Source organism: Physella acuta, unplaced genomic scaffold (genome assembly GCF_028476545.2).
Source record: "Physella acuta isolate Inbredline_101_S28 unplaced genomic scaffold, ASM2847654v3 ptg000830l, whole genome shotgun sequence".
In the NCBI taxonomy this organism is placed as follows: domain Eukaryota; kingdom Metazoa; phylum Mollusca; class Gastropoda; family Physidae; genus Physella; species Physella acuta.
In genome coordinates this window covers 334,806-351,765 of record NW_026732348.1, presented here as the reverse complement: position 1 = coordinate 351,765, position 16,960 = coordinate 334,806, and the positions used below count along the sequence as shown (strand labels likewise).

Here is a 16,960-nt window from a genome sequence, read left to right as displayed (position 1 = left end):
TGTTTTATTTTATCTGATCATGCAAGTAAACAGTAAACATTCACATTTTCGTCTAAATATTTCGGAATAATTCTACGTTCGGTTTTTTTTTTATGTTGTCTCACTACTTCCTGTATTTCCTGCTTGTAATTTCAATTTTTAGATGAGCAGTGTGGCGAGGGTAGTAGATTCTATTGGGTAGTAGATTCTATTGGGTAGTAGATTCTATTAGTATTAAAAGTTTAGTTGTTAATTTCTTTTTACTTTTGTCGATGCATATAAGCTACCTAATTATGTTTCTGTTAATTGGCTCAAGATAAAGACGCTATGAAAATTGATGACTTGAAATTACTTGAAATGTTTGATGCAACATGCGATGAAAAGGGGGGAGGGGGTGGCACTTAAAACTTTCATGGGATGAGGGTGGGGGAGGTTGTGGGGTACGTTTTCGGGGGTGGGGTGACTACACTGGTAAAGTAAACATATATTTTCTAAATAAATTCGGGGTGGGGGTGTAAACGTGCTGGGAGGGGGGGGGGGGTGGAAAGAAACTCTTTGGTGTCCATTGTTAATGGGCTTGTAGTTTTACCTTGTATGTATCCAATACTAATACATACAAAATGTTAATACAAGACAATGATCAACTTTAATGAAGGAACGCGATTGGGTGGGTAGGGTCAGGGGCGTAGCGAGGGGGGGTGAAAGTTTGTCCCCGGGAAGGGTAGCTACGCCTCTGGGGGGTGACACCATTAAGTGCCGCACCGGGTGACACCCGACCTCGCTACGCCACTGGGTAGGGTAGTGTTGGATGATCCGTTGCTTCGGAGCTGAAGCTGGGTGCAACTCTTTCGTCATTGAAATAAAAAGGAGCTTTTTCGCAATTATGATTTTAATTAATCTATAATAATATGGCTCTTTTAACTGATTACATACAACATGTTGTATCCAGGGGCGGAACTACAGTGCCGCCAGACCCCGCAATGCGGGGGGGGGGGGGGGGGGCCACGCCATTTAGGGGCCCACAGCCGACCATAATCAATTTTTTTAGTTAATACAATTTAATGTTCTTGCATTTTTGACTTGATGGATGTTTTGTAAATGAATACTGTAGCTGCGGCTAGATTATCTTTATTCTATAGACACCATACCACGCTCTTGTTAATTCTTTTTCTCTTTGTTTTAAACCACAAAATACAGTGTGACAGATAGGCTAACGTTCAAAACACTTCCATGAATTATTTCCCTTTTTTTAAATATTTAAATAGGGGTGCTTATAAGCTCCTTTTAATAGATTTGTACTGAACAAATTAAAAAGTAATTACTTCTCTTGTTTATTATATAAAAAAATACATACTAAAGAATGACATAGTATATAAAAGAAATGTATTTAAACTTAATAACATAAATACCAAAAAAACATAAAATAAACATAACACGAGAAACCATTACACATACAAAGCTTTCACAATTTATATTTTTTTGACTGGCTTAATGTTTTTAATTTGTCAGGAAACTTAAAATATAACAGATTTTCAAAACAGACTAATGCACTCACGCACATATTGTTGTAAGTTGTATTAAAAAAAAAAAAGTTGTAATTTGTTTTAATTGGAAAAAAACACCCAAAAACAATGCATTTTTTTCGAAACCCGATCAAGCCAAAAATGAGTATCCTATGTTCATAATCTGTGTTTGTATATATATATATATATATATATATATATATATATATATATATATATATATATATATATATATATATATATATATATATATATATATATATATATATATATATATTCTGGGGGCCCAGAAATTGTTTTTGCGGGGTGGCCCTTTTTTTCTAGTTCCGCCACTGGTTGTATCGGCATTTTTAAAAACAAATTTTAATTAAAAAATACTCTCAATGCAAAAAAATAAAGTACCCATTCAGATCAAAGTGTCTTTGGGAAAAATGAAGTAGAGGTAATATCACATTTGCTGTGCTAAAACCTCGGCATATGGAAGGATAGTGTGATCAGTGCAATGCCATGCCGCCTTTTCCCCCCTTTAATTATTATTTGTTTCTATTGGGTCGGTGCGTTGAACTTGCTACGGGAGGCACTGCCGGAGTGATGTACATTATATATTGTGTTAGGATTCACCCCACCTCGAAACGAAACATCCATGCTAAACTTGCTAAATTGTGTTTTTTATTATGCTTTTGGAGGTGGAAATGTATGGACAAGTATAGTTAAAATCAACGAAAAAAAAAAAAACAACTACAATTCATTTACTTGCTCGGCCATTAATATAGCCATCAGAGTTTCTTCAAGGCATCTCTTCGGGGGGCGGACCCCCCCCCCCCCAAGAAAGTCTACCCCCCCCCCCCCGAACGAAATGAAATTTATATAGAAAATATATACTTTTAACAGTGTCCGCCCCCCCCCCCCCCCCGAAAATTTCAAGTGCCACCTTATCCCGAGAAAACTACCTAGAACAGGGGTCGGCAACCTTTTGAGGCGGAAGAGCCAAAAGTGACAATTTTCAAAATTTCCCTGGTTTTAAAGAGCCACTAACATTTTTTTAATTTCAAATATTTTATTTTTTTATTAGTATTATTAGTAATTGTTCAAGGAGCTGGAGAGCCGCATCTTGATATCAAAAGAGCCGCATGCGGCTCGCGAGCCGCAGGTTGCCGACCCCTGACCTAGAAGAAACACAGATGTCTGGTTTTTCGTGATGAAGTTTAACGATAGTCGTGGGTTGAAGAAAACGGCTGAATTTGCGTGGCGTCTTTTGTGGACGACCCCTAATAAATCGGTTAGCTCCTTGCGATTTAAAAAAAAACTAACATGTTACTAAGAAAATAAGAGACTAAAGTGAACAGATGCATTATACATATAGCTTTTGTTTCAATGTAGTTTCTTCTTTTAAAGTATCTAGATTAAAATATAACTGATTAATAAGACTTTTCTCCAAATCCTACCAGAGACTAGTGGCATCGCTAGGTCGGGTGTCACCCGGTGCGGCACCTGATGGTTTCACCCTCACCGTTTTCATCGTAAATTATTAGATTTTTTTTGTTTACCCCCCCCCCCCCCTTTCCCCCCTCCGGTGGTTGATTGACTTATCAGTTATTCAAAATACTCAACAAAGCCTTTTTGTCTATGTAAATTTTGCACTTGGTGTCACCCCCTCCCCCTCCCGGTGACAGTTGTAAAATGTGCACAGTTAGTAGTAAATATGTTTATCTATAGTCAGTTATTTAAACATAGTTTCTCTAATTATTCATTAACTGCATTGGTAAAATGCATATTTCTTGAATATATTGTGCAATTTTTTTCCATGGTGTCTCCCCCTAAATGGTGTCACCATTTGCGGTCCGCACCTCCCCCCCCCCCCCCCCCCGTGCCTCGCGTTGCCACTGCCAGAGACTTCAAAATGCTCCCTGGTCAGCCAAAGGGAACAAGAAGAACCCTAACAGTCCAACAGTTCTACGCTAAACTTTGTCCTTATAATCTAATAATTTCCTATGATAAGCTAATATTATCACTTAATCAAACAATTTCCTCAAAAATCGAGGTATTGCCCTATCGCTAAACGGTAACAAGGAAATGTACACATTACCCCCCCCCCCCCCCCCAACCCCGCTCACACACGCACACACCAGCTCTAAAAGCATTTTAAAAACTACGAAGTTCAAGAGAGAAGATTTTAACGTGTCATACATAACATAACAACAACTAGTCAAGGCCTAAATAGCTGACATCAAGACAGATTTTTGCATTGTTACTGTCACATTTACATTAATTCATGTTAAATTTTCGTGTTCTGTTTAAATAAGTCTACACCGGACGACTAAAAAGAATTTTAAAGTTATGCGCCCTTGGTCTCTTTTAAAAAACGTAGGAGTTGGCTAATTATAACTATTACAGTAGTGACTGGGTCTACCCATTGCCTTCCTCCCTTCCTTTGACTTGATTTTGTTAAACTATTTTTAGTAAATAAATTCTACTATCCTAGATTTATCTAGGTCTACGTAAAATAATGTCAGCCCTATTCGGGACTCACACAAAATACCTGTTTGATCATGTAGGACTATAAAAAAAAAAAGTGAAAGTGAAATGAACTTTAATTTAATATTTAATTTATTTTCTTTTACTTTTTAGTTTTACAAGCTTCTTTATTTTTTTTTTTTTAAAGAGGTCCTGATTCTAGGATCTAGATTTCTCGAATAATTGATCTAGACTAGTCTAGATCTCTTCTAGAGTCTAGATCTACTTTTAAGTAAGTAATAGCCTATTACTGTTTACTACTATTTAGTATTCTCAGTATTTACCATGTAATACACTTTACTACACTTTGATTTATTACTATTAGACCAGTCGCTAGACTAACTTTCTTAGTCTTTCATAGTTTTAAGTTTATTCACTTTTTTAATCATGTAGGCATAATTAAATTATTGTTATTGTATGTTAACAATTGTTAACTATTAGGCTATAATATCAGAGTCTATTAAGCTGCGCATATCCTCTAAGTTAATATAGCCATATTACCTCTATTAAACTCTATTTTGTTTTCATTTCCAGATTGAAAAGCTTGTCATCTACCATTAGCATTACACCCATTAGTCAAGTACTGCTCTACTAAGATTTTAAAATGGGAGGAATGAACAGCTGCTGCATTCCGCATCACATAAACAATGACGTGGACATCAGCACAACAACAAGCACGCCGAAAAAGAAGGGTCATAGCCGGAATCTTAGCGAAACCTTTAACTTATCAGTTATTGATGACCCTAACAGAAAAATAGAGAACAGCCTGGTTAACATCAACTCGGCCACTGAGGAGGAACTGATGACTCTTCCTGGCATATCCAGAGCCACAGCCAGGAATATCATTGACTACAGAAATCATATTGGTGGATTTAAATGTATCGAGGATGTGGCTTTGGCTTCAGGGGTGGGAGCTGCAAAGTTGTCACATATTCGTGGTGACATATACGTTTCATCAACAGCAGATCCTGAACCGAAATCTGTTAACGGAAATACAACCTTACAGCAAAATGGAACAACTGGGTCTAAGTTAATTGTTAGTGTCAATTCTGCAAATGTTTTTTCGCTTATAAAAGTCAAAGGAATTGACATGACAATGGCTAAAAATATTGTAGCATACAGAGAAAAACATGGCCTGTTTAAGTCCATTGAAGACCTCTTGAAAATAAAAGGCATTGCGCCAAACAATTTGGATGTAATTCGGTCATTTTTAACGCTTGAAGTCAAGCAGGAAACTTCCACAGCAGCTGAACCTGCGACTAATGGTGTGACTAACAAAGCAGCAGTGAAAGAGAAAACAGAGGATTACATCAGAAGATCTACATCTTCATTGGAGAATTTGTTGGAAATTTTAGGTCCTTTGGCCAAGGTGCCAGATAGGCCTAGTGTTGAAGCGGTGGCATTAAAACACAACAACAGAAATGTTTTCAGGCTATCTTCTTGGAATTTAGAAAAATTTTCATCGGAGAAAGCAAGTAACCCTGGCGTGAAAGATGTTGTGTGCATGACAATACTGGAAAATGGGTAAGCTCGCTAAATTTGTTCATCACTGAGGTTACAAGTCAGTTGTTTGTAGTAATTCATTAGATCTTTTAATAATAAGCAATTTTAAGTCTAATTAGTCTCAAATTCAACAATGATTAAATTAACTATAGGCCCTATAAACTAACTTTTCATTTAAATATCTTTCTTTGTTAAGCTGGTTTTTAATATTTTGGATGATATTTCGAGTCGTCCCTTTGAATCCCGTTATCTTAATAGTAACAGATTTTATTATTTTTTCTTCAAGGTTTGGTATTTTAGCAGTTCAAGAAATAGCTGACAAAAAGGCATTAACTGAAGTGAGTTTTGCTTTTATTGGCACATAATTTTCTTAAACAACATGTTTCAAAACTATATAGGCCCCTATAGAATCTTTTCTCTTTTTAAATGATTTGATATGTTTGTGTGCTGAGGTAATCCGTGATCAAGCTTTTTTTTTTCTAAATTTATCTGCATTTTTCTGCTAAATGTATTGCATAACATACTCAGTAAGGTAATCCAATACTAAATTTAACAAATTACAGATTTGTAAAGAGCTTAATTCACCCACTTTACCCAATGTGAAGAAATGGAAAGGCAGAAGAGGACAGTGGGACTGTGTTGTATCAGAGGCAACTGGTCGCATGCACCAGGTGAGTACAGTGTTAAATACGTTAAGCAAACAAAAAAATGTTGTAATCAATATTGCAGATAAGCTCTTTGGTTTTTATCAGCATGGCTTTTGATAGAATAGAGTTACTCAAATCTAACCAGCTAAAAAAAAATTATATATGGTTCAGTCTAAGTAGAGATTCTGTACTTTGCACAATATCTGACTTTTGATGGGACTTTTTCAGATCTAATGACCAATTGAGAGCATGAAAAATAGTTTAATTATCTGTTACTTTGATCTGTTTATAAAATCTTGTATTAAAAGAATAGTGTAGTCAGTACTATGCCAAGTATTTTCCCTAAGTAGAGTGTGGTATCTATCTGAGTTAAATTGAATTAGTCACATCCCACAAACTCAAGCTCACATGCAGTCTTTAGATTTTCCTTATACTGTAGCCAGCATTATGCCCTGTATTCTCTATAAAGAACTATAGAGTGGTATCTATCTGAGTTTAATTGAATTATTCAAGCCCAGAACCACACTTTAGATTTTCCTGTTAGTGCTCAATCATTCTGTGATGGTCACTTGTTAAAAAAATGTATGACATTTTATTTTAGTAGATAGTGGCTCAGTTGTTTTTTTTTTTAATTTAAAATTTTTAAAATCGTTTTTAAATTCTACAGAGTATGGAGTATAATGGATTCCTTTATGACAAGTCGCAAGGCATTGAACTAATTAAATCTTGTCTTATTGAAAAATCTTTGGGCAAAAACAAGGTTTTCACTCGTTCACCTTTTGTTGGGATATTCAAGGTAAATGTTGACAATTTTATTCATTGTTTTTTTTTCCATTGTAGCAAGTGTGCAACAGTCATGCCAGTTATATTTTCTCATTAACTGACACTAATAAATAAACTAAGTTTTTTTTTTTACTTAAACAGTTAAAGCTGTCTATTCAATCTTAAAACGATAATACGCTGATGTGTTTTTAATATAGATTTTGTTCACCTCTTTTGTTAAGAAACCCTGTTTTTATTATCAGTTGATCATATAATGATGTCTGATTTTTATATACTTGTATTTCATTTTCTATGAAACCATGTTTCTGAATTATTAAAAATAGTTTAAAATTTAAAAACAACATTTTCTCTGATGTTTCTTCACAAGAACACATACTTTATTTTTGTTAAAGAAAAGTACTTCCCTTTTCAAACCTGACGATCTATAGGGCAAGAAGTGATGTAGAGTTCACTTGTTTCTGTGACCTCGGCATATGAAGAGATAGTGTGGTCAGCACTATGCCCAGCTGCCTTTACTTTCCCTAACGTGAGTTAATTACCCATCAGAGTTGGGTGCACTCAGGGATGGTCTCCTGACTTGAACCCGGATTCAAACTCGAGACTACTCCGTCCCCTTATTTTTGTTACATTTAGAAAATGTCCTTGTTTGCTTTTACTGTTTCATCTATCTAGATTAAAGGTATTTTTGACTGTGTGGTGGTCAGTGTCCACCTGAAGGCTACAGGGCTGCATGGAGAAGATATGGACAAAACTGAGAAGGAGGTGGGGAGCATTGACGACATGATCACAGCCATTAAGGAGAAGCTAAAAGGTATGTTGAAGGGTTCTATGGTTGTATTATTGATTGTATCATAAGGTACTTAGAAATCAGGCAAATGGTATAGAGTGGTATGAAGATTTATTTTTAAAATTGATTATCAAATGAAGGGTTTTACTGTCATTATTATTAATATTAAATATATAATAAGACATAAGGCGAACAGTATTACAAAGTGGTATGAAAATTTATAATTTGAAAAATTAATTATTAAAACTAACACTAATGCCTGTATATTTCTTTTTACCATACAGCACATCCATATTTAACGAATATCCCTTGACATCATCAGTAGACAATGATTATTTTTGTATATTTGTAATCATAAATTTTTTCTCAAATAGGTGAGGAGGATATCATAATAGTTGGTGATTTCAACCTAGGCCCTGAGGCTAATGGTGAGTATGATTCTAACATTTTATAATGTCTTACTCTGCTTGCCTTATTCTCATAATTTGTTGTTTTTTTTTTTGTCTTAATGTTAGTGGGGTTGCGATTTAAAAAAATACAGTGACAGAAAATAAATGTTAATTCTGCTATACAAGCAGCTTTACTGCATTGACTGGTTCACACCAGAAGCAGGTTCTGATATTCCTTTTCTTGTTGTTAATACATTTTCACTCTTTTCAGCCTATGAAGATCTACAGCAGCTGGACTATGTCAACTGTATCCCAGCTGACACCTTCACAAACATCAGCAACAACAAAGCTTCAGGGAGCAAAAATTATGATAACATTTGGATTAGTAAACAAACACAGAAGGTTTATACAGGTGGGTCCTACATTTGAATGCTTTTTAATCTCAGCACAGTAAACATTACAGATCTTGCAAGTTGCTATGCTGTTGATTTGTTTAGCTTGGTATTTTAATAGTTTCAGAGAGCTTTATACAATACATTGGTATATTTTTAAAAAGTAATATTTTTTTTAATTCATTCAAAATTCAGTTGTGAATGTTTTTGATAGGATTTTTCTGATAAAACATGAGTTTCTTGCTGGATTTTTTAAATGCTAATGTAAAACATTTTCTTAGTTTGTGTTTATATATATAAATAATGTGATTTAATGGTATCTTGATCACTATCAGTTCTATATCTATTCCTCTTTTTCTGTCTCGTAATCTGTGTACTGTTTAGTGCCACTTATGTCTTTTTGGTTATGATCGTCCATTCTCACTCTGTCCTCCACTATCCTCTGTGCTTCTTCCAATGTAAAACCTGCCAATTCTCTGATGTCTTCCTATTTTCTTTAGCCTGCCTCATTTTACTTTACCTGGCACTGTTCCTTTTATCAGTCTTCTCTGATAACCTTGTGACAAGTTTCTACCAGTTGTTTGTGTTTTCAATGATTGTCAGATCATCTTAAAGATCAGTTGACCTACTATGTTATCTAGATATCTATTACGTTTATAAATCCTGTCACAGAAGATATCTATTACGTTTATAAGTCCTGTCACAGAAGATATCTATTATGTTTATAAATCCTGGCACAGAAGATATCTATTACGTTTATGTATTAGCTTATGTTATGAATATGATGTTTTTCCCACTCTAGGTGTGAGTGGTGTGGTCAGAGAGGGTCTGTCTAGTACCTGGATACCCAACGGGTGGTCATGGGGTGGTGTGGTTAGTGACCACTGTCCAGTATATACTCAGCTGTATGCAGACAAAGACCTGGATAAAGGAAATCTGCCTAGCAAGGACGACGAACTTAAAATAAATGTTTCGGCCATTTCAAAATGAAAGGCACGACTTTTTTGTCGAACCATGAATTACCAAAATAACATGTTACAAAATTTTGTTATAATATTCTTAGCTTTAAGTAGGCACATAAAAAGCAATATTTGAAGTGATATTGGCAAAGGATTATATTAAGGTTAATATTTTTGTTGAAGGATATTCAGAACAATGCAATTATTTTGTATATAAATTTGCAAATGTAGCACAACACTGGTGTGTTTTTAATTGAAGGAATACTATATACAGAAAGTAGATTATTTTGAAAACTCTGCATGTGTATATAATCTGAGAATCCTAGTTATATATAATTAACCTTGCTATTTATTTAGCTTATGTTTCAATGAGCTTTATTTTATAAAAAAAAAATATATATATATATATATATATATATATATATATATATATATATATATATATATATATATATATATATATTTAAAGAACAAAAGTTAAAATTACTTGCAGGATAGGGCATCAAAACCTCAATGTTTAACACTAAATATACATATTCTTATCAAAGAATTGTTTACTAATTATTGTAATGTTTTTGCTTTTATTTAGCAAAGCATTGAAAAGACAGTAGCTTGTAGTGTATTAAAACTAACTGTGAGCTAATGTTAGAATAAACGTCACCTAAATTACTTAACAAGAATATTTTTTTACTGGTGACATTTTAGTTGTATTTTTTTACACGTGTTTGATACCTTGTAAATATTATGTTGTTTGAATCCATATGCACATTCACTGTTCAGACTAAAATCTATCACACGAAATTGTATTTTAAGAACTGTGTCCTATGTAACGACATGCAAAAATGTAGTTCTTTCTAACCCAGTTTTATCTGTAGTACAAGATATCCTTGATCAGTTCATGTTGTTTTTTCTATGCTAAATCTTATGTATTAGCAAACTGACCTTTGCTTCTTTATTTTGATACATTGGTGTATACATACATGCAAAAATGTAGTTCTTTCTAACCTAGTTTTATCTGTAGTACAAGACATCCTTGATCAGTTCATGTTGTTTTTTCTATGTATTATTTCTATGTATTAGCAAATTGACCTTTGCTTCTAATATTTTGATATGTTGGTGTATACATAATGTAAGAAGACTATTGTTTGTGTACATTTAGTTTAAAAAGTTGATATGCAATATTGTTTTTGTCAGACTAACAGTGCTGTATGAAGAAACCATACAGTTTCTCTTCTTCATGTATATATTTTTGACTTGGCACTTTTACACATAAGCTTAATAATTAAACGCAAAACATTTGCATAATTTGGTCCAAGGGTAACGTTTGCTGACTTGAATGCCTTGAGTTTGTCTACCTGGCTCAAACCAGTAAAAGTCCCCAGAGTCCACCCAACTCAGGTTACTCTCTCAAGTCTTGGAAAGTAAAGATGGCTAATCAGGAGTTCTGACTATGATCCCTTCAACCAGGTCAGACTAGCCAATGATCTCTGTCATCTGCCCTTTTGGTCACCAGTTCTAAAAGGAACTTTTTAAATTATTATTTGCATAATATGCCGTGTAATACAATGTAATTCTAAATCCAAGCAGATTATTAATGAAAGTTAATTTTCTATATAATTATTTTAGTCTTTAAGTTTAGCTTTATGTAAAGCTATTTTTCTAACTTTCCTTGTATGGTGCTCTGCTTCCTTTAGAAATATCTGCTAGTTTGAATTAGTTAAAGGCTTGCAGTCATCCTGTCATAATTTTTAAATCTGTTCATCACCAGGCACTAAAATTATCATTTTTATTGCTAAACTACAGACAAGAAATATGAGAGATTGGCTTTGTCATACCTGCTAGTTTAAATTTGTAGCTTGTAAAATTTAAACTTGAAGATTGTAGACATTCTCTTATTTCTTTCGTAAAATAATGTAATTTGTTCATCACCAGGCTCTAAACTAAACATTTTTATTCCTAAACTACATACAAGAAATACGAGAGATTGGCTTTGTCATACCTGCTAGTTTAAAGTTGTTAGAAGCTTGTAGCCATTATCTTACTTCTGTAATAAAATAATTTTATTTGTTCATCATCAGGCACTAAACTAATCATTTTTATTGCTAAACTACAGACAAGAAATATGATAGACGAGCCGACCCGCTGCATATCATACGCCGCTATTTAGTTGTTATTTTTTCTACTTTTCAGTAATTCATAATTTGTGAATTCGACACTACCAACGCTGACACTGAAAATATTTTTTTAAAACACTATAAGTAGCTCGTTAAGGACAATAACACCCACCACCACCACCCCCCCCTCTCCGTTAAATTAAACTCCACTTAGTTTCCCCCCCCCCCCCCCCCCCCACATTTAAAATCGTTTCAAACTAAATTATCTGCCCCTAATAGTCGTCACTAAACCCGGCTCTGCTTGTAAACATTTAGCGTGAACACAGATCACCAGACCATGTAGGGGTGGGGGTGGTAGGGAGCGCACTTACAGCTTGTTTTCTAGTGTCTCCCAGAAGAGAATTATATATAGAGATTGGCTTTGTCAATGTACACACATTGTCTTAATATTTTTATTATGTGAGTTAATGTGCTAATGATAAAGTTTTGATTGTCAATAGAAAGCCTAGCAGTGGATGATGTGTAAGTGATTTTTCTATCCTTCAATCCAACAAATTGTTTTAGCAGCTGAGCATATGAAAATAAGAATAAAATCTAAAATTACGCAAAAATAAACATTTAATCACTTTAAATTTTAAATTATTTTAATGATTGATCTCAAAAGCTTGTGTTTTTATCGTGGGAGGTGTAAAATACAAATTTTTAAATGATTTACACTTTTTAAAATTTAAACAATCAGTAAATCCAATATTCTGTGCAATTCTACCTCATCTTTCCATGATTAGATGTTGATTATTTATTTCATATGTCTGGGCAATTCGGCAGATGTATATTTTTTTATTTATAATATATTCTGGCTAGTTGAAATAAAAAATAATTTTATGGTGCTGTTCATTTTTATAAAGATGTTAATTAATTTAACGAAATAATATCCAAAAGTGATGATACACGCATAATAATTAATTGAATTATTTTTAATGGATTAACATGTTTTTCAGCTCTGATTTTAAAATATCAGTTGGTTTCTATCTTAAGCTTTAAAATGTTTTATAGTCAGGGTAAAACTGATTCTCATTTTGTTAATTTTTACACTTTAAAACATTTCATTAAAAATTGTTTGGATGCCTTTAAAAAAATTAGGTTTTCTGTACAAATTAATTGAAATATTTGTGCTGTTCGTAAAAAGCTGGAAGTTTTTTATCTAGTCACCTTGTTTTAATAAATAAGCATGTTTAGTTAATTGGTTATATAAGCCTTACAAATTAGTACCAAATCTTGCCTTGTTTTTTGTTTTACTTACAATCCTGTATTCAATCATCCCTTCATGTGTGGACATATAAATAAGTTTTTATTGTTTTTAAATTTAACGAGATGAGTATCTTTTTTTTAAACATTAATATGTATGGGGAAAATGTTTTTGCAATACCTGTATTAATAATTATGACATTTAAAAAGTGGGATTTTAATTTTGTAGTTTACTGATTTATGTTGCATATATTTCTATACATAACACAATAGATTATCTCTAATAATTTGATAAATAGCTTCTATTGAAAATCAAATATACTTTTCAAATAATCAAATATAAAATTATAAATTTATATAATTTTTTTTGACAGCTTCTTTTTGCTAAATAAGTGTTTCAACCTATAATTGCATTAAACTATCATTTTTATTTATTTGAAATAACAAAGAATTAGTTATAACTAAATTCTTCACGCAGATGAACAATAAAAATGTGTTTTTAAAGTAACAATTAGCCAGTCAAAAATATTCCAGATAATTTTCATATTGAAAATTTAAGATATTTTCTCTATTTTTGTGGTCTACTAGAATAACGGCTGCTATTTGTGTAACTCGTTAGAAATACAAAGTGCTTCTCTTATTGTTCTAGTTTAGTATTCCTAGAAATGACATAACCTCATGTTGAAGGAACAATAGTTTCAATAACTAAAAAGGCCTAATCAACAACAAAATTTATTTTATATTGACTTAATTTTATTGATATGAATTTTAAATGTTCAAAAATTCAGGCCAGATATTTTTTTTTAAATGCAGTATATCTTTTAGCTATACTTGTGATTCCTGTTTAAAGTAACTCTATGAATGCTAGTAATGTTGTAGAATTTAAATTTGTGTTCAACTATAATGTTAATGTTTTGATATGCATTTCTATACAGTGCCTTACCTTACACTGTTACACTTTTAAAGAAATAAAGTTTTTAAAAAAAAAATCAAACTTGTATTTTGTTTGTTTTTAAAAGGATGCTTATAAGTCCTGAAACATATATTAATAAAAAGCAGGTTATATTTTTAGAAGTTTGCATCAGTGTGTGCTTTAATCTTGTCCTTTGATTTTAAAATTTAAAAAATCAAAGGTGAAAATGAGAATTAAATTTATGAGGGTTTATTAGATTTTTTTTCCCTAAAATAAAATTGAGTTCTATTTAAATACATTACTGGATTCATCTAACACATTTTTTAAGGTTCAGATCCATATAGGTTTATAAAAATTTGTATTGTGTATACTGGGTGGTGAATTTCTGTAAATTGTTGAGCACACTGTTACAAACTTTTTAAACATCTTAATTGTATAAATAAGCAGAAGGGATAGCTGAACTTTCACCCCTAATGTCTTGAATCTGTAGGACTTCTGAGCTGTCAGATCTATGCTGTTTCTTGCACACAAGTTTTGTACAGTACCTGAATCAGGTCAGGGAAGTAGCAATAGCTTGAGTTATACTGGCTAAAAATGTTTATGTTGAAGTCTCAGTAACAGAAAATCTCTTAATCTTTCCATTGAACGATATTGCCTTTAAATAATTGGTTAAAAAAAATAAATTAAGTCAAATAAACTAGGTTTTTCTTAGATTTAACCTAGAAAAAAAACACAACATTCTTTATTAAAACACAAATGTTTTAGCAGACTCCAACAGACATTATTTTGTAAGTAAACTGTTTATTTTTAAAAACAAAACATTAACAAGAGAGAAAGATTTAATATGTACATATTTGTTCTACTTTGTGTGACCAGCTGTCACTTTACATACTAAATTCAAACAAAATTACATATCCTGTAATTTAAAAAAAAAAACAAGAGAAAACAAATTCAGTTAAATTTATATTAATGTAAGATTTTTCAAAGTAAATAAATGCAAAAATATTCTTAAATATTTAAATTCTTAAAATGTATGAAACAAAACAAATTTATTTTGTTTTATACTGGATTTTACTGTTAAGCATAACTATAAATAATAATTTAAACCTATGGGCATTGAATGAGCTTTAAAATGTGTTAACAAAATGTTCAATAAAAAAGTATCACAGGATAAAATTTAAATAAAATTATTGCATTTACATAAATTTTATTACTTTAACGTACAAAAATTCAATAAAAATTGTATTCAATGTTCTAAACAAAAAAAGGGGACATAATGTATAGCTACAATTATCAAATTTAAAAACAAATTATCATTCAATCAGCCTTTACTTAGCAGCAATTCATAAACCCATTTCTTGTAAACAAAGATCATTTATAGCTACAATATATTACCTCCCATATTTAATAATTGTCGACAGAAAAATACAAAGGTCTACTAGTATAATTCAAATAACATAAAAAAAAGTGCTTTAAATTTTCACAGGTTTATTCTCAATTAAAAATATCTGGTATTTGACTTTTTTATACAAAAGGAAAATTATTCTCATATTTTTTTAATCATTTAGAAATTGCATGCTCAAAATCTGAGACATGATTTTAAATTTAAGAACACAATGTGACCACAGTAAAATAGAAAAAAAAATTAATATGTTACAAATGAGGTCTTCTAATGATTTTCACCAAGTTAATTACTTATAACTAAATACTATACTTTTATAAATCAAAAGTTTTAACTAACCTAATTACAATCAGATTTTACATTTTTTTAATAGTAGATAAACTTATCTCCTTTATTTTATCACATATTAAATTAAAATTATTTAATCTTTTTTGTACATTCAAGATTTGTGTACTGCAAAGACAAATGGATGACATCAATAATACTGAGAATTATGTTTAACAAGTTTAGAGATCATGAATTATATAAGCCAGAGATGTGGAGTCTGCACATTATTTAACCCTTTCAGCCCTACAATCAGTCTCTTCTTTTTTCTTTGTTTTTATTGTAAATCTAATTTTTTAAATATTCTAAGTGTACTGTGATTAATTAATTTTTATATTTAATTACAAACCATTTTAAAGTAAAAAAAATGTTTTCTGGCAACTTCTACTGATTGGGATTTTATGAGTCTAATAAGGTAAAACGTTGAGGTATTTTAAATCAATTATTTTAAAACCCCTTACTCTTCTTTGGTGGATTTAAGGCTAAAAGGGTCAATGTGTGACCAATAAATAATAAGTTTGATCGGAGGGGAGGGGGGGTGCGTGACAGAGAGAGAATAACAATTTTAGCACATTTTTATTAACAAGTGTAGAAATTCTAAAAATTTGTATTGAGTTGAAATTATTTGTATGTCTATAACAAAAGCTAGAAACCTTAATCTTAGATAGGTATAAAAAAAAATTTGCATTAAACAAGACTTAGATCAGTATACTATAGATGAAATAAAAATTGATATGCACAGCCATATATATAAGATGTTTTATAATAAAAAGTTGTTTTTTTTATTTTGGGATGGTTAAATGACAATGATGTGAACCCATTATTTTGTAAAAATTTAAACATTGATTCAAAGAATGATGAAAGCTTTGCATGCTTCAGAAGAACAGCAATAGGAATAGTCTCGCATGCTTAAACACCACGTCAATTTTTATGTCATTTAACATTCTCAGTTTTACAAATAGAAAGATTTAATGAATTATTAAACACGTAAATGTCATTTCTAAAAAAATTGGTTGAAACCACATCAATTTTTTCATCAATCAAGTTTTAAAATATAAATTATATTAACCACATTACACATTTCCAGTAACATCAATTTAACATTTAATATAATCATTTAACATTTTAAACTGCTGTTGGTGTCACTTTATCATTCTTAACACTTCTTAACACTTGCTGTAGCTCAGGGGTCTCCAAACTACGGCCCGCGGGCATGATGCGGCCCGCCAAGTCCTCTTATCCGGCCCGCAGAGATCTTTTTGTCCAAGGAAAAAACGTTTGTTGGTGATGGCTGAGGATATTTTCCCAGAAAAATCACGACATGTCTGGAAGAAACTGGCCCCCGAACTGAAATTTGATAGTTAATGCGGCCCTTGGACTGAAAAGTTTGGAGACCCCTGCTCTAGCTAAATGAACTGAAACAATTTGTATCAAAATTAATCAAATAATGCATAGGTAATTTCTAGGAAATGAAATGCACTTCAGT

The 16,960-nt window shown here is 31.9% G+C and overlaps 1 protein-coding gene across 1 annotated transcript; it reads left to right on the top strand.

Moving 5' to 3' along the window:
- Positions 1 to 4,153: 4,153 nt before the first annotated feature.
- On the top strand, positions 4,154 to 9,854 carry LOC131951820 (endonuclease/exonuclease/phosphatase family domain-containing protein 1). Its single transcript, XM_059314222.1, has 9 exons — positions 4,154 to 4,248; positions 4,551 to 5,540; positions 5,806 to 5,857; positions 6,083 to 6,190; positions 6,834 to 6,962; positions 7,622 to 7,760; positions 8,111 to 8,164; positions 8,397 to 8,537; positions 9,320 to 9,854. The coding sequence occupies exons 2-9, from the start codon at positions 4,621 to 4,623 to the stop codon at positions 9,505 to 9,507; spliced, it is 1,731 nt and encodes a 576-aa protein (XP_059170205.1). The 5' UTR covers positions 4,154 to 4,248; positions 4,551 to 4,620; the 3' UTR covers positions 9,508 to 9,854.
- The last annotated feature ends 7,106 nt before the right edge of the window (positions 9,855 to 16,960 follow it).